A 26221-nucleotide genomic window follows, 5' to 3' on the forward strand; every position below is an offset into this window, starting at 1 on the left:
TCATTACCCAGGGGTAAGGCAAAACCGAGCAGAAGTCATTGGCAGCAGTTTACTTCAGAGTGCAGGCATTGAGTGGTATGTGGAGGGGGATGGCTGACTCAGTCTGGAGCCCAGCAGTCATAATTGGCCTCTAGACAGTCTAATGGACAAGAAGATACTCTTGAGATTCTTCCTAGTTCAGGTTTGGGATGATTTTGGAATTTGCCATAGCATGATAGTAACACTGGCACTTACTAAGGGTTTACTATGGACTACGTACCATTGTAAGATGTACTGGCTTTTAGTTTCCAAATTGATGGTAATTGGGATGACTTTTTTCCTTCAAAAAAAGTTACATATAATTATATTTTTCTTTTCCAAATTATCATAAATGGGACTTCTGGAAAAGAATCTTTAAACATTTAAGGTAGAAAGTAAACTTTAAAGGGGAGAACCGTCTTTTTCCCATAGACTCACTCTATGACGCACTGCTCAAAGGCAAACTCTTTGCATAATTTCCTTTAAGTCCAAGTGGGGACAACTTCTTGGACTAACCTTGCCACAAAGATTAGCAGTAGGATACAATTTGTTGGGCACTCTGTGAAGCCCTAGCCTTAACACAGGCTTGTGAGCTACAAGCAACCAATAATTGGTCCCAAATGATGCTTGTTATCAGTGGGTGAGATTGGAAACGACTGGGCCTCTTTCTTCATTTGCTTCATGCCACACACTTAATTGACCCTTATAACAATGGGCCTGCAGAAGGAAACCCAAAATATTGTGGGAAATACAGGGACAATCTCATTTTCTTGAAAAGGCTCATCAGAGGTTTGAGGTAGCATCATGGAAGCACAGGACCAAAGGCCCAAGAGGGAACGGGAGCCTGACACAGACAGTGATACCAATTCTGACCCAGGCATGGATATAAGCAAGCCAATGGAGCCGACGCCTGTAGTAGGAGGTATGGAGGCATTCTAAAACTAAGTAACTGGAGCCAGGGACAACCTTCAGGTACTTGAAGTGCTTACCAGTGGTGAGATGGTATGTTAAACTTTCCCTTATTCATCAAATGTTTACTGTGTATTTTATGCCTGCCGCTCTGCAGTGAATAGAACACACATGGCCCAAAATGTTTCATATAAATTAATTTTCCAAACAACTGAAACTTGATTCTCTTAATTCTAAACACTATCAATGGAATATTTTATAATATTGTATTTCACATACTTTTTGAACTGTATACTAAACCTAGTTATGCTTTTTTTGATGACTTGGGGGTCTCCATCTTGTCCTCCTTGTGCGGACTGACAGACATAATACACGACACTCAGTAAAATTTGGATTTCAGCTAAACATATGCAAGAGTAATGGAATACTTCTACTGTACTAACAAATTATTCCTTATCTGAAGTTAAAATTTAAATGGTGTCTTATTTTTATGTTACTTCTGACAACCCTACCATTATGATATGGTGCTGTAATAGTATTCTGTTGCCACAACTGCAGTGGAGCTAAGGTAGAATTAATGATCCTGATGACAATGTCTCAAGGCTGTTGTGCTTCTTAAAAAATTCTCTAGTTATTTCTTACAATCTCTTTCTTACTATCAAGGGATTGCATTTCTTTTTGTAGCTAGTATATTGTTTTGCATTCAATTCCTATTTCCCTCTCCTACCTGATTCTTCTAATTGCTTTAGGCTGGAAAATAAGATCCCCAAGCACTAAGGTTTTTCTGTAAAGAATAAATAGTTTCATAAAAGGGTAAAGGTACTTGAGGTTATGTACTTAAGTATGCAAATTTTAAAATGAATATGCTATAGAATCTTATTTTGGCTACTCAAATCTATCATGTGGCTTCTTTTAAAGTCTGAGGTATAGCTTATTTTCTGGAGTGCATTGCTCTTTATAGGGTACTATACAAAAAGCCAACCTCTGATGGAGAAAGGACTAAAACTAAATAGAAGAGAATTTGTAGTTGTGTTTTTACACCTGCACAGGATTTTGGATGTTGTAACTGCAAATCTTAAGGAAGAGTGAGGCCAGATACTGATCTGGCTTAAGTATAGTAATCTTTTCTTGAGCTTGGGGACTGCATTAGGTGACCTTCTGAAATCACTGGAAGTAACACATGGTCTCTGACTTTCAATGATTCAACTGAGGAGTTTTTGACTTTACAATGATAGGAAAGCAATATATATTCAGCAGACAATGTACTTTTAATTTTGATCTATTTCCTGGCCAGCGATATTTGGTGTTATACCAGTCAGCCATGCTATTATGAGGGGAAGCAACTGACATCCTACAATATATTGTGTTGTTCACCATGATGTCTGTGGGCTAGGTGTATGAAGTGCATTTTCAACTAATGTTTTCAATTTATAATGAATTTATTGGGACATAGTCCTATTGTTAAGTCAAGGAACAATTCTGATTATGCTCTATTCAATCAACTCAAAATGTCTACATTCAAAATGACAACAAAAAACTAGCATCATATCTACAATGCAAAATACTTGTGTATTGCAAATATGATGCTTAAAAGAGGTTTGAGTAATCCTTCAAACTCTTATGTAGAAGGAATTACATAGCTGTTCTTTCCTAACTGCACTCATTTAAACAATGATTAAACAATTTTTCTTCCCTAGGCAATCATTCTGAATATAGATTTGAAGTGGCTCCTGAATTAGAACTGATGTTTCTAATGCTGAGCCTACAATTATTCAAACTCAGCATTAAAAAGTCAGCAAACAACTCTCCACATCTTTTGTATTTGCATTTATCTTTATTTGGCATCAGAAGGCTTGTTTGAAAATGACATATTACAAAGTGGATCTTCAGACTCAGGATGATGAGGTTTTATTCTATCCAGCTATGTCTACTTTTACTTGCTTTAGTCAAAGAATGACTCATCAGAATCAGATCCTGGGGAATATTTTGAGACGTGTTAGAAAAGTCTAATACCAAGTAAATACCAGCATCTTAGTGAAATAGTTTCATTTTCTTCAGAGACTTCTGAGACTGTACAAATCAGGAAATACTTCCTGGACTGCAGTAAAATTATTCCAAATATCAAGCCTTTAAAACTCCAATGATTTACTCCTAACAAGCAATTCTGGTATGTGTAGGACACAGGAACCACTAGCTGTATTATATTTAGATTCATGTGACCTGATTCAACTTATTAATGTGTTAAATATAGTTTTCTTTTTCCTTTTCTGTAAGATAAAAAACTCTAAACTGCTAAAATTTAAGTTTTATTATTATTTTCAATTTTAGTCTAAGAAATATTTTTGTGGGTATTTTTTTCTTTCAAAGCTTTCTTCCACCTTAAAATGATTGCTATAGTATTCTAGTAGATATGTATCTTAAATGATAAAGATAACATAGGTTATTGAGAGGTCAATGTGGTAGAAAGTGTGTAAGAAATATTGAATGGATGTTACTGAGGTGGGCAAGGTAACTATACTGTTGGTAAGGAGCTAACACAGTGGTGGCAAAAGCAGGTATGTGAACAGAGAATTAATTTGCAGTGTGGTGACAATAATGATGAAGGCATGCTGATGAGTGTGTCCTCTGTAAGTCTATAAAACTAACTGAAGCTTGAGGCATTGGGGAAGGGTTCATAGAGGAGTTAATGCTTGGGCTGAGTCTTAAATAGCAAAGCAACAAGTGAGGAGCAAGAGAGTTTGAGCAAAGATAGAGATGAATAGGGAAGGGGCCCCCTTGTCTTAAGTTTCTGTAGTCCTAGGGTAAGAGAGGCTCCACAACTCTGTTGCTGTTTAATTTTGACAGCCATTTGCAGATATGTTGTCCAGTGATGACCACACAAGCAGCTATTATCTGATAAATTTAACAGTTTAATCATATCTCCCCACACACGTAATAAATGCAAACTTTTTTTTCATTTTCTAGGCAGCCTAGAGAATCTCAAAAGATAATCACAATCCCACTGTATTAGTTTTCTACAGCTGCCATAACAAAGTACCACAGACCAGGTAGATTAAACAACAGAAAATTACTGTCTCACAGAATTAGGAGAATAGAATTCTAAGATGGAGTGTCCTCAGGTTGGTTCCTTCTGAGGACTGCGAGGACTATTTTGTTTAGTGTCTCTCTCCTAGTTTCTAGTGGCTTGCCGGCTATCATTGATATTCCTTGGTTTGTAAAGGTATCATTTTAACCTATACCTTCATGTCTCTACCTTCTACCTTTGTCCACATTTTCACTTTTCAGAAGGATATTAGTCATGTTGGACTAGGGGGCCCACCCAACTCCAGTATGATTTCATCTTAAAGAATTAATTAGAAAGTGACCCTATTTTCAAACAAAGTCACATTCTGAGGTACTGGGGACTCGAGCATGTGCATTTTGAGGGAACACAATTCAGTTTATAACACTCACTTTCTCTATAATGTAAGAACAATTCTTAATTTCAAAAAATTATTTACCAAGAATATTTTTCTACTCATTTACATAAAATTGAGTATTCTATTAATTTCATAGTATCATGGATTTTATGGAGTACCTAGAATTTGGTAAAAGTTTACTTAGTAGGTGTCATAATCAAACTATTGTTTCATTAAATGCTGGTCTTTTTCAGAAGAATTTTTCAAAAAGTATAATATTCTAAATTAAAATTAGCATAGCTTGTTGACACAGTGTGATCAAGACTTCCGATCTTGAGGTGTTGGATTATCCTAAAAAAACAAGGAAAAACTGAATTGCTCTCTAAAGCTGGTATAAAGAATAATAGACAAAATGGCTGCAAAATGTTATTAAACAATGGGAATAAATATTAGAACTCAGTATTTGATATTCAGCTAATAACGACATTCAAATAGTTACGTTTGGATTGGTGACATCATCCATAGGCAGAGGAGGACATAGTTTATACATGAATCACTTCTTAATTGTTGTATTTAATTCTTTTTTTAGGTACTTAATAAAGAATACAACCTTTAGAAACATTTTACCCCTTCGCTTATAAAATGGGTCCCATGTTTACTTACCTAGTGATTTTCTCATGACTTTTGATTTGTTTTAGGTGTGTTAATGTTCACCAGATGTACACCAAATTAAACTGATAATGCAATTTCTGGCATCACTCGCTTTTTATCCAGAGCAAAACAACTTCGTTCTGTACTTAGTTCAAATCCTATTCATTTACAGAGGCAAAGATGGCTTTGGAAAATTTAATATGTATTCAAGCAGCTACCTGGAACGTGCAAAACGCAAGAGTTCAATTCAGGATCCTGTAATCTGATACTACTACTGTTGTTGTGTCTCACAATCCCAATACATGTTATAATCTTTTCATTATTTCCTGTCCCCTCTATGACAGGTTTTGTTTTTGGCACTCTCCTTACCAAAATTAATTTCTTGTACTATTAGGTTGGCTCTTTTCTATTTCCGGTGCAGTCATTGTGGGAGCAACTATGTTCTGAGTCTTACAGGTCTCTCTGTTGCTTAGCTTGCTCTCCCCACCGGTTCTCTTCCCTGTCTCCCACTGTCTCACAGCATTTTTCTTTTTTCTCTTTTGCTCAGTTCCTTGTAGTCTTTAGCTGTGGAAGGGGGATTTAAATTTCAACCCGGAACTCGGAATTGAGCAGTTTGCATGATGGGAGTCATAGTTTCTGTGACTCCTCCTTAACTGCTTTTCACACAGCTATCTACCCATAGGGAAATACCACAATTCCCAGAATGCATGCTCGGTAGGCCCGCCCCTATGCGCACGCGCCCTAAGGCCGCAGGATTTGAATCAGCGGCGTTGTTATTGACGCCATATTGGGACCGGCGGCGGGTGGAAGAGCCCTAAGGTGCAGGGGGAAGCGGTTGGACGTGTTTGAGTTCCTGCTGCTGTTGCAGGCACCTCACAATCCCTCTTCATCTACTACTGCTCAGAAGCTCCCAACCGTAATCGGGCGTATTGGAAGTCGCGTTCCAGCCTCATAACCCCCACCCTCACCCCGCCCCGTCCCGCCCCAATCTGGTAGCCTCTTCCGAGGGGAGCTGGTCTCAGCCGGGAGGCGTCCGGCGTGGCACAAAGCTCTCGGACGGCGGGGGCGGCCGGAGCTTCTCCTGGGGGAGCGGTGCCTGAAGAGGCGGAAGAGCCCCCCTGACGCGGCTGCCGTGCGTGCCGCCACCGCCCCTCCCGCTCCCGCCCGGGCTGGCCCGGCCACTGCCCCTGCCGCGGAGGCAGCGGCGGCGGCTCAGCCCACTTCAGCCCGGTGCCCGAGACCCCACCTAGCTCCTCAGCCCGCCGGTTCGGAGCTCCTCGTGGCCCGGCGCTTCCCCCCTTTCCTCGCCCTCTCTGACCCCACCCGAACCGGGTGCCTCCGTTGCCCCCAGCCATGGCGTGCGGAGCTACACTGAAAAGGACTCTGGATTTCGACCCGCTGCTGAGCCCTTCGTCCCCGAAGAGGAGGCGATGTGCGCCATTGTCGGCGCCCACCTCGGCTGCTGCCTCCCCGTTGGCGGCTGCGACCACCGCTGCCTCCTTTTCTGCCGCTGCTGCCTCGCCGCAGAAGTATCTCCGAATGGAGCCGTCCCCTTTCGGCGACGTCTCCTCCCGCCTCACCACAGGTGGGACTCGGCCCTTGGGGCCCCCGGGGTTGGGCGACAGAATCGGGATCCGGGGGTAAAGGGATGAGGCCGCGGAAGTGGGGGTGCCAGTGTGTGGCCCTCGTTCTTAACAAAGTGGTCGGAGGACCCCACATTTCATTATCTCCTCAGGGTGCGGAGACACAATAGAAATGGACTGATGTCATGGAGCGGGTTTTGGGAGATGGGGTGGGTAGGGGCCGGTATTGTAGGGAAGGGGAAGACCCTTTTCTTAGAGCGGAATCACAGAAATTGTTTCCATAGTAAGTAGATGCCCATCAGAAATGATCAGGGGAATAGTCATGAATTAGGCGAGACGGCCGAATCTCTTATTTTTTTGGCTTAAATCGATTGGTTGCAGCTATTAACTGTAGGACTAGGTGGTTTGAGGAGAGACGACAGCCCCTCCTCCAGTTCAGTCATGGCTGATTTTAGTATAGAGGGGGTGGGGGGTGGGGATGGATGTCACTGGGGCGAGATCTAGGCCTGTCATTAATCACCCACAAGAACGCCACTTTGGCTGAGTCAAGACATGTTTCCCCAGCAGGGTCAACAACAAAGAAAATGCTCTTCTGTATGTACTGAAATGTGATCATACTAAATGTTTAAACCTTGAGAAATCTTGAACTTTTAGTAAAAAGCAAATAGTATTGAAAACGGAGGCAGAGTACTTGGCATTTATTTGGAAATGCTTTATTTCTGCCCAACAAAGTATTTTGGGAGAACACAATCTAGCCTTAAGAATCAATTCAAGACTCCAAAGAGACTTCAGACTTGCTTTTTCGTCTTGAAACATTTCCTAAAAGTGACTGTGGGGAATGCCTTTTGGCAGCTTTGTACAACATGCCTATGCCCAGGTTGATGGGGTGTGTGTGTGTGTGTGTGTGTGTGTGTGTGTGTGTTTGTGTGTTTGTGTGTGTGTGTACAGTTTGAAATCCTTGTGTGTCCCGGGCACAGTCCTAGGATAGGCTTTGTGGACTTGAAGTGTAAATCTGATTCCTTTGTGTGTAGCATGTAAGGGTTTTATGTTTGAGCCCTTTGATGCTATCACTTTGAGACAAAGCCTTCTCTTAGCTTTATGTTAAATGTTTTGTTAGCTTAAAAAAAAAAAAGGTGTCAAGTATATATCTCTATATCTGGTAACTTTAGTTTGGAACTGACCCTACTGAATGGGTTTTTTCGTAATGTCACATTTTAAAATCCTTTCCCAAATCCATGGGAAGAACCTCAAATGCCCAGGCTACCATTTTTGATATTAAATATTTTAAGAATGTACTGCTTTAGAGTTGTAGTCAGTTTTCACAGGAATTCCCAGAATTTTATTTAATGACCATACCTAAACTGTCTTTTGTGTTAGGCATTATTTAAAAAAGACAACTAATATCAGGAGAGAATTTCTTGTGGTTGACATTTTTAGCTCGTTCTTAGTGAAAGAATATCTTTGAAAATTGAAATGATGTCGTGTATTCTTCACTTTACTACTAATAAGGCCATTTCTAAATAGCTGTAACTGACTAGCAAATTTCATTGGAGGTAGTGAATTAATTGACTATGAGGGCTGTGCGTTAAAGTATCTATCGATGTAATTAAAATAGTCTGAGCATAAATGTAAAACAGGGAGCTATGTTTTCCTCACTTTAAATGGACTTATTCAGAAAGAAATGAGATGTTTTTGTGAATTTGTCAATCCATTGACATATTTGTAGTATCCGTTAATACAGTTGGCTCATCACCCACCTCACATTTCAGGTAAGTGGCTTATAATATTAAAATGACTGCTATTTAAGTCAGCTGATTCAAATTCACATTCATTTCCTGCAATAGTGCTTCTTCTGCTTTTCAAGGTTTTCTGACTTCTACTTTGAAAATTTGATCATTTTCTGGGACCTAAAAGCCCATCTTAATGGATTTTTATTGAGCTTGTTAGTCTAGCTAGCTCAACTAATTTGACTATTAATGTTAAAAGTGGACTTGAGAAAACTAGTTAAAATTGCTGAAGTTCTGATTTGCAAAATTGTACTTTTTTACTGTAATTTTTAATGACATTGTAATTAATGTGTTTATGTGACCAGTTTGGGGTATGTTTTTGTATGGCCTTGTAATAAGGTCATAATGGGAGCTGCAGTGTTGTGCAGGTAATAGTGAGCTTCCCAGTTTGCCAGTGACCAAACTTGGAAATAATTTTCCCAGGCACCTAACTTTCTACTTTAACTGTAGTGATTCTCAAACTGTCCTTAGCTGCTGCAGTAAGTAGCGAGGATTGGACAGTGGCTTAACTCAATTAAGATGGAGATTTTTGTGGAATGCTATGAATTTGAATATAAATAATTTAGAACTAGAGAACTGAAATTTGTGGGAGGGTATGTACCATATACTAGTTCTCTGAATACTCATGTAGACGTTTCTTCTAGGGTTGTAGCTAAAGTTATATGGTTTATTAGTAGTTTTAGAAACTTGGATACTGTTGAAAGCCCTAGCTGTTATTTTAGACATTCTAGGAAGGTGACTGTAAAATTTTACTTAATGTCTGTTCTTATTAAAAATCAATAGTTTTCAAACTTTGTGACCTAATACTGTGAAAAGGGGCTTAGTTTAGCTGAAGAGAAGTCAAGCTTGGTTTCTTATTGGCAAGATTAGGTTTTTTAGGGGTCCCTTATCACAAACCTGAATATAGTCAGGCTTGGATACCTGAGTTACTAATTCAGAAGTGCAGTCTCTGGCAGGGTTGACAAACTGTGGCTGTGTTTTTTGTATAGACTGGTAACTAAAATTTTTTTTTACATTTTTAAATGATTGGAAAAGAAAATTATTATAGCATGTGAAAATGACATGAAATTTAAATTTCAATGTCCATAAATAAGAGTTTTATTTGAACACAGCTGTGCTTTTTTTTTTTTTTTAACATTGCAGGTTAAATCACAAGGTTGAATAGTTGTGACAGATACTATTGCCTAGGAGCCCCATTTTTACTGTTTGGTCCTTACAGAAAAAGTTTTCACACTTTGATCTAGGGTGTTAGCAGTGAGTGTTTATGATACTCCCAGTAAGTAAAGGGAAAGTGGATGATTGAAGATGGTGGGTAGGGGGAGAAAAGTGTTGAATATGTTTGGAGTAATGAATCCCTGTAGTAACTGCATTGGTAGTCATCCTGGCAAGTTGAAAACAAAGTGTTCTATCCTTATTGATTGGTTTTTGACACATCTATAATATTACCATTTTGCCAGAAGATTGCCATAACATTTCCAAGGAAGAAATTATTTTAAAAAACCAAAATAATTACACAGCATTACAAAAGACTGTTAGTCAAATCCAACACATTGTTTTCATAACTGCAGCAGTATTAGTGGTCTGGGGAAGAGAGCTATCTGTGGATGTCAACCACATCAGTATACATTGTTTATGGTTTGGTACTGTTGCTCTAGTGTGCCTTAGAAACTGAGTTAAAAAGTTAAATTCTTTTGTAAGAACTCAATGTATTTGCTGGAAACTTGCCATTAAAAAAGGGAACTACAGCTTGTGAATGGGGGAAAGTTTACAGGAACATAGATTGTACACTAGACATTGATATATGCCTACAAATGATGCTGGCTTAAATGAAATATAAGTGGTTCTAGGCAAACAAATGAGATGTCTGTTGGTGGAGGCAGTATCTCACTTCAGATGTTATTTATTTTGAGCCAGAAATGTTTAATATTTTGTGGTTAGCTGTTAAAGTTGCTTCTAGTTTCTCAGTGGATTTAGCAGATAGATATTTTCAAATGGTCTTTGTACTATGGATTTTAAACCAGAAATTTTATTTAGGTTAATATTTGTACCTGCAGTTTTTTCATAGTTATATAATTTTTTTTTTTTTTTTTGGTACCAGGGATCAAACTCGGGACCTTGCACTTGCAAGGCAGGCAGTGGAACCACTGAGCTAAATCCCCGGCCTAGTTTTTTCATAGTTATAATAATTTTGCATTTAAAATCCTGCAAGTTGGTTTAGGGTACTTCTGAACCACTGTGCTTGCCTAGAACCCAGGACTGCCCCCCCAAATCTCTGTAACTATGGGCATTAAAAACAGTGCAGTTATATACATTATTGAAGTTTTCTTGTTTTTGAAAGGTGGACAAATGAAGCCTACCAGGCACAGGAACACGAAAGCTGAACATAGTGAGATCAGAGGTTAGCCCCTCTTACACTGCTACCATGAGTGCAAGAGAGACATAATTTGAGATGTAAAGAACAGCTTTTTCAGCTTTTGAATGGCTTTATGGAAAAAGAATATATGGTGTATTACTCACTTGAGTTTGAATCTTTTGGATAGTTGGTTCATCAAACTGGGTAATGGCATTGGAGGTGGGTCTTTTCAAGTACTCATAACTGAAATTAACCACAATATATGATCTTTGTAGTCCTTGTGTTTTAACACTGCCCGGTACTGTTGATGCACAGAATGTTTGCTGTGCATGTGAAACCGCAGTGAATTTTTTACCTTTGAGAAGACTACCTCCTTTCAAAAAGATGAAAGGGAGATAATTATTTAAGCCTATGTGAACCAGTGGCATCAGCAGATGCTACTGTAATTTTATTGCTGAGTTTAAGTATCTTAGAACTCAGTGTACCTCAGTGTATCACCTTTGTAAACACTTGAAAGATAGATCCCATCAGCAACTGTCTTGTAGCAGTGACCTAGCCAGGATCCTCTTTGAATTTTGAGGGCTACTTTGGAGTTTGAAAAGTAGTGAGTTATTTCCTTTTTTTTTTGGTACTGGGAATTGAACTCGGGACCTTGCGCTTGTGAGACAGGCGTTGGAACCCCTGAGCTAAATCCTTGGCCCTCAAGAGTTATTTATCTGCTATACCTTCACTTGTAGTTACATCTTAGGATAGATAAAGCTTTAAAATATTGAATTTACTTGTTGAATTATTCAAGTCTTGGCATTTCTGAAGGGCCTTAGAGGTGAAGTTTGAAAAGTATAATTTTTCAATTTGTATTTTTGACACTGTTTTGTGATGATATAGTTATGTACATAACATTTTATGACAGATCTTATGACTCAAATGAGTTGTAACACTGCAATTAAAGACTTTAAATAAATTTTGGGGGACCACTTGAAATGTACTTTTCAATATTCCCTCATCTTTTTGGATGATAAACATCGACTACCTGCATTACATTATTTTAGACAGTCTCTTTTACAGTAATTTTACTATTACCAGGTTTGTTCATTTGTAGAAACATATTTCAAGATTTTACAGGATAGTAGAGAGAAAATACAGTATGAATCTCTGATCTTTTATTTCTAAAATAATTGAATTAAGTTATAGCGAATTTCTCACATGATGTTGCAGCTGCACTGAGCAGTGACTCCTTGCAGGTGATTTAAAATTCTAGTGTATGTTCATTTGTCACCTTTGTTGTTTATTTTGGGTCTATCGATCAGAATTTTGCAGTATAACAGATTGTGAAGGTAGACAAATGGTGGTGATATTTAACCATCTAGCTGTGGAAAAAGCATCTCATAATGTACTTTTAGTTTGTTGTGGAGTGCAGTTACTTGTTCTTTTCCCTTTAAAAAAAAAATCTTAAGTCGTGTGTGTGTGTGTGTGTGTGTGTGTGTGTTTTTTTGAGACAAGGTTACTTGAGGCTGGCCTTCAACTAACTAGCCCAGGCTGGCTTTGAAATCATGATGATTCTGCTGCCTCACCCTCCCAGCTGCTGGGATTACGGGTGTGTACTACCATGCCTGGCTAAATCATTAGTTTTTATCAGTCACAAACGTCATAGGCAGATCATCCTGAGATGTACTAGTGCTTTTTCAAAATTGTGATTTTATTGAGTTGTAATGTTTTCATTAATACAATTGTTAGATTCTACTTAATTTTAAGTTTCAAGGTCTTAGTTGTGTACCTTATTTTTCTTAACATTATTTAAAACTCTAAAGTACTCTAGAATATTTTTCAAGGCTTTATGTACTCCATTTGAATTTCAGATACTGTGCTGGTTTGACAAAGAGTCAGTCTCTTGAACTGATATAACAGCCAGTATTGGGTTGTTGTTTATTAGCAAACTTGAATAAACCAGGATGTTTTGTCAACATACCTGTTTTAATTTTTTTGTGGGATAGTGTTAAGTTGGGTTAGCAATTGAAGAATAGAATGTACAGTGGAATTTGAAGAAAGCCAATTTTCCTAACATTACTATGAACTAGGTCTTTTAATTGTTATAGGGAATTACCATGTTCCTCGTGCTAAAATGTAATCTCTGGAAGAACTTTTCTAAGGGGTATAATTGTTGTAAAAGTACAGAAGATTTTATTGCTGTGATAGCTCAGAGGAACCTGGTTGCTCACTATTCACAACCTCCTGGGGAAATTAGTGCATTATTGGGAGGCTTGCTTTGTAATCAGTTGTACAGTGTATATAGCAATCTTACCCGACCAATTTATAATAATTCCTTACTTTTAAAGTACCAATAAAACCATTCTTGTTGACTGTGTGACTTTTCAGAAGGAAAATATGGAAGCAGAGCCTCATTTTCTTCATCTATAAAAATGTGCCTATTATGATAGTAATTAATACCTGTCTGCGAGGGTTGTGGGGACTAAGTGCATTTCCTGCCCCTGAATACTGGAAATGTAGGTCACTATAGGGCAGCCTCAAATGGAACTTGTAACATGGCCCTGCAGTCCTGACTTTCAGTGAATAACCTTGCCTTTCTATTTGACAGAAAAAAAAAATATTGAGGCAGTTTCTGTACCAATTCCACCCATTTGTGTCTGTCCTAGTAAGTACCTTTTTAATGGATTAAATGAGATAAAGCACCTTATATGCTGAGGAAAGAATCCTTCTCACCAAAGGAACCTTATCCTCTTGATTATCCTCTTCCCTCACCCTTCCCTCCTTAATTAGATCTTTGCTTTTGGCTTTTAAGTAATCTTGGGCCTCCCATCAGAAAGTAAGTTAAAACATCATTTTTTTCTCTAGCAGTCTTACAGATTCCTTCACTTGAAAACTTTAGAAGAGCTTTCACATGGCCTGCCTCACATTTCTTTGGTTATCACTCCTAATGTAGTTTTTGCCTCAGACAACTTGTCAAATCACTGGTGAATTCCATGGTACTCTGTCAGTTCCTGTAGTTTGACTTTTCTTTGAGTATTCAGGTAATACACTCCCTCTTATTTGAAATAATAGTTGTTTTCTTTTTTTCTCATTACACTGATTTCCTCCACTTTTCTGGCTGCTCTTTCTGCTTCTTCTAGCCACTAAATTTAAGTTCTTTAGTTATAGCTTCTCTTCCATGCTTATCTCACTTAATAGTCATCTGAACACATACATAACTTCAGTTTCCACTTAGAGATGACTCTATCTTTAATTCAGATCATTTCTTTTAGAGCATGAAGAATTTGGACCTTTTATTTTCACATCTCCTCAGTAGGCCCCTATCACCAGAAGTTAGAATTTTTGTGTACTCTGTTGACTTTTAAATATTCACAACTAATTTACATACATATGGGATAAACAAAAGATGTTTATGGGCTTCTAATCAGTGCCTTTTGTAGGAGAGGTGGTCTTAACTCCTCTTGTACAGTAGTTATGATAGAAAAGTACATGCATTTGCTCACCATCATTCACATAATGACCATGAATGAATTTCCATTTTTTTAAAAAGTGCATATAGGCTATAGGTTAGTGTGAAACAAATCTCCTTGAGTAGGTTCATACAAATTAATTTACAGAATATTTTCATGCTTGGGAAGGGTATGTCTAAATTTGAACTACAAAAGCCATTTAGGTGAGGTGGCCAAATGAATTTAGATCAGTGTAGGTATGTATTTTTGTACATGTGATAATCCCTGCTAATACCGTCCTTCCTCTCTGTTCTCTTGTATTTCCAATAATACCACTTTTTAAAAAATTGCCACAGTAAAAGTAGTTATTTTAAGCAGGGGCTAGAGACTTTTAAGTGTATCATAGTTACAGGCAAGTAATATACATGAGCACTGAAAACTAGCCAGGGGACTAGAAATTTCAACTTTGCTAGGAGCAGCAGCATTAATTCTTGAGAAATGCAGTCTTTAACTTCTATTCCCCACAGTCTACATTTTAGCAAGAACTCTCAGTGATTTGTGTGTACATTAAAATTTTTGAAGTACCTGAGAACTTAGACCCAAAAGGTAGCACCTACTCTTATCTTCAGTTTTGCCGTGTAGTCCAGTTTTCTTCATGAGTAGTCAGAAATCGGACCTTTTCTGTAGTCACCCAATTTTTAAGTGTTGCTGCAAATTTCCACTTTTTTTTTTTTAGTAACGGGGATCGAACTCAGGACCTTGTGCTTGCGAGGCAGGCAGCAGAATCACTGAGCTAAATCTCTGGCCCCTTCCACTTGTTTTTTAAAAAGAAAGTATTCAGACCAAACAGGGCTCAGTTTGGCCTGTGAATGTGTTTGCAAATTCTGGTTTCCTAGTATGCTTAGTATTTGTGTGTAGATTTTTTGGGGTGCCCTAACAAGTTATCAATAGGAAATGGGTTTGTAAGTTACAGTGACTATAGTGTTTTCTCCCCACCTGCAGAAGATAAATGAACCCCTTATGTAATGTTACATAATGAAAATTTAGAACCTAAGTCACTATTTTTGTTGTTGTTGTTTGTTTGTTTGAGACAGGAACTCTATATATGGTTCACTGTGTAGCTGAGGCTGGCCTCAACTCTCAAGCAGTCTTCTGTTTCAGCCTCCCAACTGCTGGGATTACAGGCGTGCACCACCACACCTGGCTCCCCAATTGTTTTTAAAATACTGAAGATAATGCCTGAAGGTTGATTGTGTGCATCTGTGTGATGTGTGTTGAGATTCATGCTAATCCAGGTAGAAGTTAAATTAGCTGTGCCTAGACTGTCTGGTGTTAAAATTTGATCTCAGGTCTCTGATATAACAGTAATTTTAACAGCTAGAATGGTATCAACTCATTAGTCAAATAGCTTGTGGCTAAAACCTTTGTTCTTGAAGTTCCTTCAAGGAGACCATGAAAACTTTTATGAAAATAGCAGGTTTACAAGATGGGTCTTCACCCCCACCCATTTGTGGTTCTTTAAACACTATTTTAGTTGGTTTTAGTTTCCTGTTCTTCTTCCTATCTTGATGCTGTGTGTCTTACTCTAATCTATTGAGTTTTTATTTTTTTAATCTCACAACTGTTTCTCTTGTCTTGTTGACCAGTGAGGGCTCACTATGTCCAGGATTTCTTAAGTAATCAATGGAAACTAAAAAGATTTTTCTTTTCACATTTACCTACTTTGTTTTTTTTGCTACTGGGGATCAAACTCAGGACTTTGCACTTGTGAGTCAGATAGCGGCACCACTGAGCTAAATAAATCCCTGGCCCAGCTTGCTTTGTTTATAAAAAAATATTCTAAAGGAGTTAAGTATGGCTCATTAGTGTCTCTTAACAATAAGGAGGCAAATTTTATTAGCAATCATATTGGCATTTACTAGATTTGACAATAAAATAAGTCAATTTGCTGCTTTCACTTAGCTGCATTTTATGTAAAAGTAATGTAGATTTTAGTATTTAAAAAAAGGGACATATAGCCATTTGTGATACAGCTTGTCATGAGGTAACTTTACATTAAATGACTGCTGCAAATTCAGTCAAAATTTTATGAAGGTTGCATGATTAAAACTGGAATATATAACAATGAAATAAAAGTTTAATGGACTGCAAATTGTTGGCCACACAATGTCAGATGTTACATTGTCTTGGCATATGTAAATGTACATATAATTGCTAGTTTGATAAAAGACAACTAGATCTAAGTAGCTTAAACCTAACAAATCCTTCACTAACTAAAGAAAGCCTTTATCCAGCTGGTAGCTAAGTAGTCAGTCAAATATCTAAATTGAAATTATGGATGTGAGTTACAGACTGCTGAATCTGGAGGAGTTTTTGAGTTGTCAGCTTCAAAATTGTTTATACCCCTGAACTGAAATAAATTGAGCATGAGGCTTGCAGTTAGCTCTTTGCAACTTGTGGTGCTGAGATCTTGGCCAGGTTAAATCAGACTGTTTACTGCATGTTGTTGTTGATCTCATGTTCCTAGTATTAGAACATTGAGGGCACAGTGTGGCTCAGGTGGCATAATTAATATGAAAAGCAGCACAAGCAGTAGCATTCAAAATTCTTCCAACTCTTTAACTGACAGTATCAACTGTTGGCAAGGATATAAGGGAGGTGGAATGCAAATAGTTATGCTGGTAGGAATGCAGAGTGGTAAAATCACTCTGAAAAATGGTTTGACAGTTTCTTACAAAGTAAAACCACTTGCCATGTGATTAGGCAATGTAATCCCATTCTTAGGTATTTATCCAGGAGAAATGAAAACATGTCCATCCAAAGACAAGTACAAAATGTTAATAATTGTGCTTAATTGGAGACAGTCTGAATGTCCATTAATAGGTGAATGGATAAATGAACTGTGTATGTGTATATGTACAACACAATGGAATATAACTACTAAAATTATTGATTTATACAACACATATGAATCTAAATCATGTCTGTTACAATGTAAATGCTGTGTAAATAGTTGTGCTATATGGCTTAGGGGAGTGGTGTTGGACCTATGGTCTGTGTGCCACAGCAGGCTGTTTGTTATCATTGAAAGCTCTGAAAGGTTTGCCATCACTGGTTTAGGGTATAATGATAAGAAAAATGTACCCTTACAGTACAAACACACTTTCCAGAAAATATTTTTGTTCTGTGACTGGTTGAATCTACACATGCTGAATCCACAGATAAGGAAGGCTAACTATAGTAACAGCAGATGGGTGTTGGCAAATGGAGGGTGTGATATTTGGGGGGTGGGTGGAATTAGCTATGAAGGAGCTTGAGACAACTTTTTGGAGTGATGAAGGTGATAATGGTTCCAAGACTGTGTATGTATGCACTGTCTGAACTCAGTTATACATTTAAATACGTAAATTTTGTTATTTGTAAATTATACCTTAAAATTCTTTAGCTTGTGTTTATAAATATCAAACGGTATAAAAATTTACAAAGGTAAATCTTAGATACTGTATGTTAATCCTAGATTTGTTATAAGTATTCTTTTTTTTTTTTTTTTTTTTTTTGAGACAGGTGATCCTTTTGTCTCTGCCTCCTGAGTGCTGGGATTACAGGCATGTGCCACCATGGCGGGTGTTAACAATCACTCTTTTGATACATCTTATTTGTTTTTTTGTTGATTGTGGAGTGAACAAAGGAAGACTAAAATCTCAGAATAGCTATATAGTGAACAAAAATGTAACCCAGTCACACAAAAGGTTGATGTTAAAGTGAAATTTCTCTGAGGTAGTACACCTTTTTTTTTTTTTTGGTACCAGGGATCAAACTCGAGTCCTTGTGCTTGCAAGTGGCGGAACCACTGAGCTAAATCCCCGGCCCCTGAAGTAGTACATCTTAATGTCTTGTTGTCAGTAAATTTTGTGATGGTTTGAATGGCCCCTTTGATAGTTATTAGTAGCTTTGAACAGGAAGTGATGAGTGAAACTTGCTGTCTATAAAGATCAAAATATTACCTTTAAAATCTTTTAGAATATTGTTGAAGAGTTGTTATTAAGAAAAATATTTGTGCTTGTCCTGGTTCATACAGGATAGGATGTTGCACTGGACATGTCTGGTAAGTATTAGGAAACCCAAGGTAAACTTACCATTCAAGAGTAATTTTATTTCACATTGGTAACTTACTTTTAAAATTATAAACTGTTTCACAGAAACAGAAAGACTGAAAGTGACCATAACACATTAAACAAATGTAGCATTTTGAAAAATGCTAAATACAGCTAAATATGATACAATCATCCTGAAGTTAGTCATTCCAGTGTGTGATTTGTATTTAAGCCACATATTTGTATATATCAACTGTTAATGTTTACATGACAAAATTAAAATAAATGATGCTTTGACTGGATTTATCTTTTGCAACTTTTTTCTTCTGGGAGTATCTAAAATGTTTAAGGGAGTGATTTATGTCCCCTCAGTCTTACCTCTCAAAAATCCTAAAAGTTATTTTCCTAGGGAAATTATGAAAGTGAGAAATGAGACAAGTGAAAAGTATGAAAACTACTAGCATTAAGTTGCAAAAACGTTTGTTACTGTTCATAAGCCTTAACCTCCAATTGAGTTTTTAGTTCTTAAAGCATTCCTGGAGAATCAAGTGTTAGTTACACTGCACTAAACTTTTGAATTTGCTTGCTTGTTACTTTATACTTTTTCATTTTTGTTTATCTTTCTTGAAATTAGGGTTAGGAAACTTCTTGGGATGTAGTTTCTTATGGATAAGCTATTAATTTGGGAGCTGTTGGGTAATGAGTCTGAAAGAGTGGAAACGAGGCAGAAGTTTTCTGGAAAGGCCAAAATGGCAACTGTTTGGAATTAGAACTCCTTTTGAAGTGAATCCACACAAGCTTAAATGAAACACTAGATATAATTTTACCCATTTTGATTGTGGTTAAGACAGTTGCACTGCGGTATAGTGCCTCTTATTTATGTATCAATCATGCCCCCCCCCCCCATTCAGAATGCTTTGCTGTTAATGCTGAGGTACTGTTCTGAGCTGAAATTTATGGCCATGAACATTTTGTGTATGATGACATTTTAGTTCCTATCTGCTTTGTCATTTTGTTGACCTGTTACTTCACACTGGTATGTGGTTGAATATACAGAATCCTCTCCACTTCTAATATCTAAGGGCTTGGAAATGCCTGTTAGTTTAATAGATCTGTACCTAAGGAATAAATGAGCTTTGAGTCTGGGACTCTTAGAATCTGAATGAAATAAGTGTTTTAGTGCAGACTCTCTATCATCATTTTGAGTGAAAAGTTTTTAAATTTACTTTTTGCTAGTCACTTCAAAAATGATTTTGTTGGATAGCTAAATCCCAGGTGGTATGTATATGCTTTTTCTGAGTGAGCACACCATTTATGCTGAAATTCCTTCCAGAGTGTCAGTTTTCTCTCTGTTATTTGAAGGGAATATTTTGGATAGATTCATCTTAGTAATTGTTGGAAAGCCAACTTTCTAACTTGCCACTTTTTATCTTGCCAAATTTTGACTTTTTTTTCTTTTAGAACAAATTCTGTACAACATAAAACAAGAGTATAAACGCATGCAGAAGAGAAGACATTTAGAAACTAGTTTCCAACAGACAGATCCAGGTTGTAGTTCTGATGCACAGCCACACGCATTTCTCCTCAGTGGACCAGCCTCACCAGGTAATAACCAACTTTAATAAAGTAAAAAGAAATGTTCAGTGCGGGAAAAGTGTACTCCAAAATGCCTTCAGTCACTTAGTTCTGTTTCTTGTCAAGATTAAAATAATTTATATAATAACATACAATGTCTTAATATGGTACACAATAAACAAATCACCATCTGAATTCCCACTAACCAAAGGCAACAACCTGTATATAGCATATCCAAAGTGGACACTGTATAAGTACTATGATTTGTAGCCTCCATTTAAAACTTAACAGTATACCATACACTGTATAGCTGTACCTTGCATGGCTGCACACTGCATTATGTATTTCTTGTAATTAACTGTCAATTCAATTTAGAAATTCTGCTGTTATAGAATGTACAGAAATACCCGTGTACACGCTTTCACACACTTGTCTGTTTATCTGCTCTCACTTACCTTTTCTGGAGGAAGCAGTTTCCAAATAAACTTTCTTTAAAGAAAGGCAGAAAAATAGGGCTGTTTAAAGTTAGTGGAAAGCTGAAGATTCTTGGCTGAAAAAGAGCCATCAAAAGTGGCTCTCACCTTAGTAAAGTTCTGATCAAAATAGTTTTTCAGTGGTACATCCTGTAATACCAGCACAGTAGGAGGCTGGGGCAAGAGGGTTGCATGCTTAAGACCACCCTGGATGATTTAGACCTAATCTCAAAAAAAAAATCTGTGGGGGTAGCTTGGTGAAAAGACCCTAAACCCCTGCCCCCAAGTACTTTTTTTCTTTGTGGTAGCAGTTGCTTTCTTTCTCTTACCCCTCCATGGGAATAGGAAGACCTGGAAGAATGAAATATTCAAAGCCATAAAAGAGTCAACTTAGACTAGGAAATATGAAAACTATTCAGAACTAAATACTGCAGTACTCTGCCAATCTTGGGGGCCCTCTGTAAGTGGGAGAAACATGGTGAGGGTAGAGACTGTTAACCAAGATTATCATTTCATTATCAGTTTACTTAAAACATCAATTAACTGGGAGCCTTAACAAAGTTCGGGATGTGAAAGTAAGATACCTTTAGCAGTTAAGGATTTTATTAAAGCTGGTCACTTTATTCTTGTGACACAGTTCTAATAAGCAGTTAACTGGTCTCAGCCATGTACACTAGAAAATGCCAGTGAAAAGAGGAATAGGTACCCAGGTGAGTATACAGAGCAAGATGAAACAATTGATAGCAAAGGAGAGTGTTTGGTATGTGTATAAAACATACAGCTGTGTATTGTAGCCTTGTGTGTAATAGATGGCTGTAATATATTGAGTTTGTGAAAAGAGATGTTCTTAAGAAGTTGGGAGTGTTTTTGGAAGACCAAAGTGCTGTAGGTGGTCCTTGAAGAACAATGTATTTCTGAAGAAATCTTCTAGATGAAGTTTCTTATTATCCTCTAATGCCAGGTGGCTGTTACCTTAATAAGGACTCTGAACCATAAAATCTAAATGTCTAATATTAGGTCTATATGTTTTGTAAGGGTTTATTTTTACAAAGTGGTCTTCCAGTAGTTATCATGAATTAAAAACAAAAACTGTTAAGGAAAAAGTACAAAATTCAGAGAACAAGAAATAAAAAATTATCAGTGCTCCTTTCTTTGAAATCATAGAAATAAAATTTCTGTGCATGTCTGCTCCTCAGTGAGTACAGAGATGCTTTCTGTTCTCTCCCATAAAACTTTTCTTAATACAGATCTATGCTTAGTGTCTTAAAAATGGTTGCTGCTACAAAATAGTATTGTCTTTTTATTCTTAGTTTTGCTAATTAGCTAATGAAGTTGACATGGATGTTGTAGCTGTTTTGAGTTTAGTTGCTTTAGGGGCCTTAGTGTGATACAGTGTAGTTCTGTTATTAAAGTTTTAAGTGTATCATTATTAGCTCAGTGGTTGAGCTTACTTTTCAAAGTGAGTTAAATTACATCAACTCAGTGGAAATTACAGTTACTGTGTTCAAAAACCTTTGGACTCAGTTATACTCCATTAGCAAGGGTTAAGTACCTAGATTTCAGAATGCTCTTTTAAAAAAGTTTATGCTGTACTTTCTCCTTTTTTTTGTAAACATAAAGGTTTTATTGTGTCGATGAGAAATCTGTTTTTCTTTTTTAATGAATGGAAATGGCTTTAAAAATTACAGGTTCAGGAAAGTGGAAAATGAGGGGAGTATCTTAAATGGTGGAATAACCCCCACCTTTTTATGAGATTGGACATTTACTGAATAGCTTCATTTAAGTAATGTGTTTTCTCAGGATAATCATATTATTCTGATAGTAAATAAAATTAAGCTTTATACCAGATGGTCTTTATTTCTTTTGTAGGAACATTTGCAAACTAGTCACTAAAATACTTTATGGTAAGGTATTGTTAGAATGGAGTTGAGGTTTATAAAAGGGCCCAACATTGTAAACTTTATTTTGAAGTTTTGTTGGAGCATCTTTTAGACTTTGCCTCATGTACTTGATGATGTCTTCTTGTGTTTCTTCAGTTATAAGCAGATAGCCTTCTTATTTGAAACCTGTTATAAGACTGAGAAATCCTGTGCTAAAATTTAATTTAAAGAATGTTTTTATATGAACATTGTAATAATCCAAATGAGGACCGGGGATTTAGCTGAGTGGTTCTGGCACCTGCCTCGCAAGTGCAAGGTCCCTGGTACTAAAAAAAAAAAAAATCCAAATGAAACTTTTCAGCTAAAAGATTCCCTCGTGGCTCTAAGTCAGGTGCTGTTTTTGTTCATGTTGTACATAGGGACTTCATCTGCAGCATCCTCACCATCAAAAAAAGAACAGCCCTTATTTACTCTACGGCAGGTTGGGATGATCTGTGAACGTTTGTTGAAAGAACGTGAGGAGAAAATTCGAGAAGAATATGAAGAAATATTGAGTGCAAAACTTGCAGGTAAGAGATTTTAGAGTCCCCCAGAAACCTCATTGTAAGAAATGCATTATTTCTCACCTGCACTTTATATCAATTAATCGTCCTATACATGGCACAATGTTTTCTAAGAAATACAGAATTTCAGTTTAATAAAGGAAACCGCTTATCTTATAGTTCATGGCCCACCTTAGAGACCTCAGGAACCTTACCATCCAAGTATATATTTGAAGTATCTAATTGGTTGGTGCTGTGTGCATTATTTTAGAATATGAAGCTGTGGGGTTTTTTAATTTAAAAAAACTTGATCATGTGTGATAATTTTATCATGTTTTCTAATTTAAGTCCACAGATTTTACTTTAAATAGTAATTGTAAGGTTTTTGAGTTTGAAGGAGTTGAATCAGGGTGTTAATGGTAGGCAACAGAATCCCTCCCCCCTCGGGATCAAGGAGGCAGGCTCTGCCACTGAGCTACATCCTTACCCCCCCCCCCCCGCCCCTTTACTGGGGATCAAACTCAGGACCTTGTGCTTGCGAGGCAGGCATGGTGCCACTGAGCTAAATCCCCAGCCCCCTTACTCCTTTTGATATTTTGAGATGAGATCTTCTGAAATTGTCCAGTCTAGCCTCAAACTTGGAATCTTCTGGCCTCAGCCGGCTGAAGAAAATAGTTGAGATAATAGGCGTGTGCTACCATGCGTGATCATAACATTCTTTCCTGTGATATCTGATTAAGATACGTAGGTGGTTTTCATTGAGCTCTTGTTGAACTATTTTGCCTCAACACAGTAAATTATCATTCATAGGCCACTTACAATAAGCTTTACAGAGTAGTTGTTTTTTTTTTTAATTGCAAGCTCTTTGATTTTTAGAGAGTGTCTCACTTTGGTAGTGCAGGATGGCCTTGAACTCACTATATAGCCCAGTCTGGCTTTGAATTTGTGCTGATCTCCTGCTTCAGCTTCCCAAGTGCTGGAATTACAGGCACGCACCAAGGCCTTTTATTTTGTAATCATTATGAAATAAGCCCTTTCCAGCCTGTATGCAATAAGGTCATGTGATTTGGATGAGCCTAGGTTATATTCTAAGCTCAGTGATCTCTCCATATTACCCAGGCTATGTAACTGATTAAAAGTGTAATTTACTATTGTTTCACTACCTGTATATGGTTTTTCAGTTTATCTGGCTGAAATATACTAGAGAGGGTATTTTCCAAGTTGTGTAACTGACACCTTTCTTTGTAGAACAATATGATGCATTTGTGAAGTTTACGCATGATCAAATAATGCGACGATATGGAGAACAGCCTGCTAGTTGTAAGTATTTGACCTTTGAATTATAAAATGAAAACAAGACCATCTTTTAAGAAGAAAACATAATTAAGTTGATGCTTAAGAGAATTAACAGAAAATCATGGAGAAAAAGCCTGAGTGAACTAAGCAACAAAACTTTGCAAGGCTTACTTTGGGTTGCTTAAATACCTATGGGCAATACTGAGAATGAATATCTGGTTTCAGGATATTTGGTACTAAATTTTCCTTTTCTCTCTCTCAGATGTTTCATGAATCACATTTTCAGCATTTGTGGGCTGCCTTGTTCCTTGTCAAATTGCTGGAGGAGGTCCCAGTTATGACATACAGCAATGCCAATACCCCCATGAATACAGGTTATTTCAAGCTTTCGTCAGTGACAACCACTCTTAGGCAGCAGCAACTGGTTTTGGAAATTTCCCTGATGTCAATACAACCTGGATGTGGACTTTTGCTACCTGTATTAATACCAGTGGCCTCATTTTACTGTATCATTACAATTTGGGTTCTTATATTAATATGTTTGAAAAAGATAAACTGGTATTCTAGACATGCCCTTCATTGGTTGTGTAAATAAAACTGTAGAATGACACTTCAGATGAAGTTAGTGTGATTTTAATTGTGCACTACAACCAAGCTGTAACCAGTTATTAATAATTTAGAATGTAATCCCAGGACCATATTAAGCAAATAGCCTACAGTGCTTCCTGTGAAATAGTGAAAGAGGAGGGCATTTCTATATTCCAGGACTTCTTGGGGTTTCAGAATGGGTTTATATGATTTTTTGGTAGTTTTATTTATTCTATCAGTCTTTTTAACAAATGTTTATTGCTGCATTTTTTCCAGTGTATCATTGTTTTACTGCCCTTGTAGTATTGGAACTTAGTTGGAAGAATAAAACATTTACTTCTGTTCTGCTTATTTTTTAAATGTTACAGATGAGTAGTATTTGAATAAAAGCCAGTGTTTTAAATGTAAGCATTTTCCAGGAATCAATGAAGTTAACTTTCTGGTAAGATTTTTAAGATTTGAGTGCTACTTGCAAACGCTGAGTTCTGATTCAAACGGCTACTTTACTGTACAATAGTATGTTACATAATAGCTCTAACAGCTGTGGGAGTTTTACTTGAGAGGTATCAGAATTTTTTAAAGGGACTTAATATATGAAAGCATGATTCAGCAAATTTGACACATTTTTTTTTTTCCATGCATGGCTTCCAAACAGTTTTCTTGTAATGAAGTGAGAAAAAAAAATGCTCCAATGAATTATGTGGAATTCTAATAGCCTGTTTCCGTCATTACATACATCCTAAATGTACCAGGACATGCACATTCATAACTGATCCCAATTAGTGGAAGAAAGTGAAGGAGCATTTTTTCAGCTTTGGTTGTATTTCACCAATTCTTTGTTTAAAACAAGCTGTCAAAGTGGTGAGGAGTTTTCACATTGCCAGGTTAATTCTTATGGCCATTAAGTGTTTGAGGAACATTAGTTATAGCGCAAGGTGGCCATAAGGTATCTACCTACTTTTAATGGTTTAGTACAGAGACTGTCAGTCTCAACACTATTAGCACTTTGGGCCAGATCCTTCTTTGTTGTGGAGGCCATGCCTGTGTGTTACAGGGTGCTTAGCATCATCTCTGGCCCTTACATGATGTACCATTTCTTCTTCCTCTCCCTCCAAGTTGTGACAACCAAGTGTCTCCAGGTTCCAGAGATGCTCCTCAGTGGACAAAATGGTCCCACTTGAGAACTACTGGTTTAATGGGATAGCACTTTTAAGAGAATGCAAGCAGTAAGTTAAAATACAGAGGGTATGAGAGTAGAATGAGTATAACATGTTTTACCCCTTGTTAGCTATGGTAAGGACAAAATACTCTTTTTAAGTATGTGTAAATCTCTATAAATGCATATTTGTGAGAGCTGGATTTTATAGTTGGAGGGCAGTTAAAAGAATGAGTGCTGAAAATCGGAAGTAGTAACAGGTTTTTAGAAACAGCTTTGATCAAAAATGAATTTTCCTTCCTTAGCAAATTCTTGCATATCACTTCACCAGAAAGCCCTTGTTTATACTTAAAAGTAGTGTTAGATAATTCCAGAAAGTAAATGTGCATGTTTCCTAGATTGTTTTACAATTAGATGGACTCAGTAGTTGGTTAGTCTAAATACTAACCCACATATCCTATCAGTACAAAGATTATATTTGCTG

At 37.2% G+C, this 26221-nt stretch overlaps 1 protein-coding gene and 1 long non-coding RNA gene across 3 annotated transcripts; one reads left to right on the forward strand and one right to left on the reverse strand.

Moving 5' to 3' along the window:
* Window positions 1-3815: 3815 nt before the first annotated feature.
* On the reverse strand, window positions 3816-5726 carry LOC101699638 (uncharacterized). The gene is made up of 3 exons (XR_205895.3): window positions 5346-5726; window positions 4989-5194; window positions 3816-4676 (listed from the first exon to the last, which is right to left on the reverse strand). It is a non-coding gene; the product is annotated as an uncharacterized LOC101699638 (long non-coding RNA).
* Window positions 5727-5732: 6 nt separating this feature from the next.
* Window positions 5733-24989, forward strand: Akirin2 (akirin 2). 2 transcript variants are annotated; one of them, XM_004860228.4, is made up of 5 exons: window positions 5733-6561; window positions 19689-19832; window positions 22575-22724; window positions 23946-24017; window positions 24256-24989. In XM_004860228.4, the coding sequence occupies exons 1-5, from the start codon at window positions 6330-6332 to the stop codon at window positions 24264-24266; spliced, it is 609 nt and encodes a 202-aa protein (XP_004860285.1). In that variant the 5' UTR covers window positions 5733-6329; the 3' UTR covers window positions 24267-24989. The 2 variants fall into 2 exon arrangements, with proteins under 2 accessions (XP_004860285.1, XP_087044159.1); XM_087188033.1 differs by lacking the exon at window positions 24256-24989 and having other exon boundaries at window positions 23946-24058.
* The last annotated feature ends 1232 nt before the right edge of the window (window positions 24990-26221 follow it).

Source organism: Heterocephalus glaber, unplaced genomic scaffold, assembly GCF_053883595.1.
Source record: "Heterocephalus glaber isolate CG9 unplaced genomic scaffold, H.glaber_assembly_v1.0 deba00001523, whole genome shotgun sequence".
In the NCBI taxonomy this organism is placed as follows: domain Eukaryota; kingdom Metazoa; phylum Chordata; class Mammalia; order Rodentia; family Bathyergidae; genus Heterocephalus; species Heterocephalus glaber.

Excerpts from the sequence above, each read along its gene's own strand:
- Akirin2 (XM_087188033.1), top strand. The coding sequence starts at position 6,330 with ATGGCGTGCGGAGCTACACTGAAAAGGACTCTGGATTTCGACCCGCTG. Across the intron at positions 19,833-22,574 it reads CAGTGGACCAGCCTCACCAG|GGACTTCATCTGCAGCATCC; the intron begins GTAATAACCAAC and ends TGTTGTACATAG. Across the intron at positions 22,725-23,945 it reads ATTGAGTGCAAAACTTGCAG|AACAATATGATGCATTTGTG; the intron begins GTAAGAGATTTT and ends CTTTCTTTGTAG.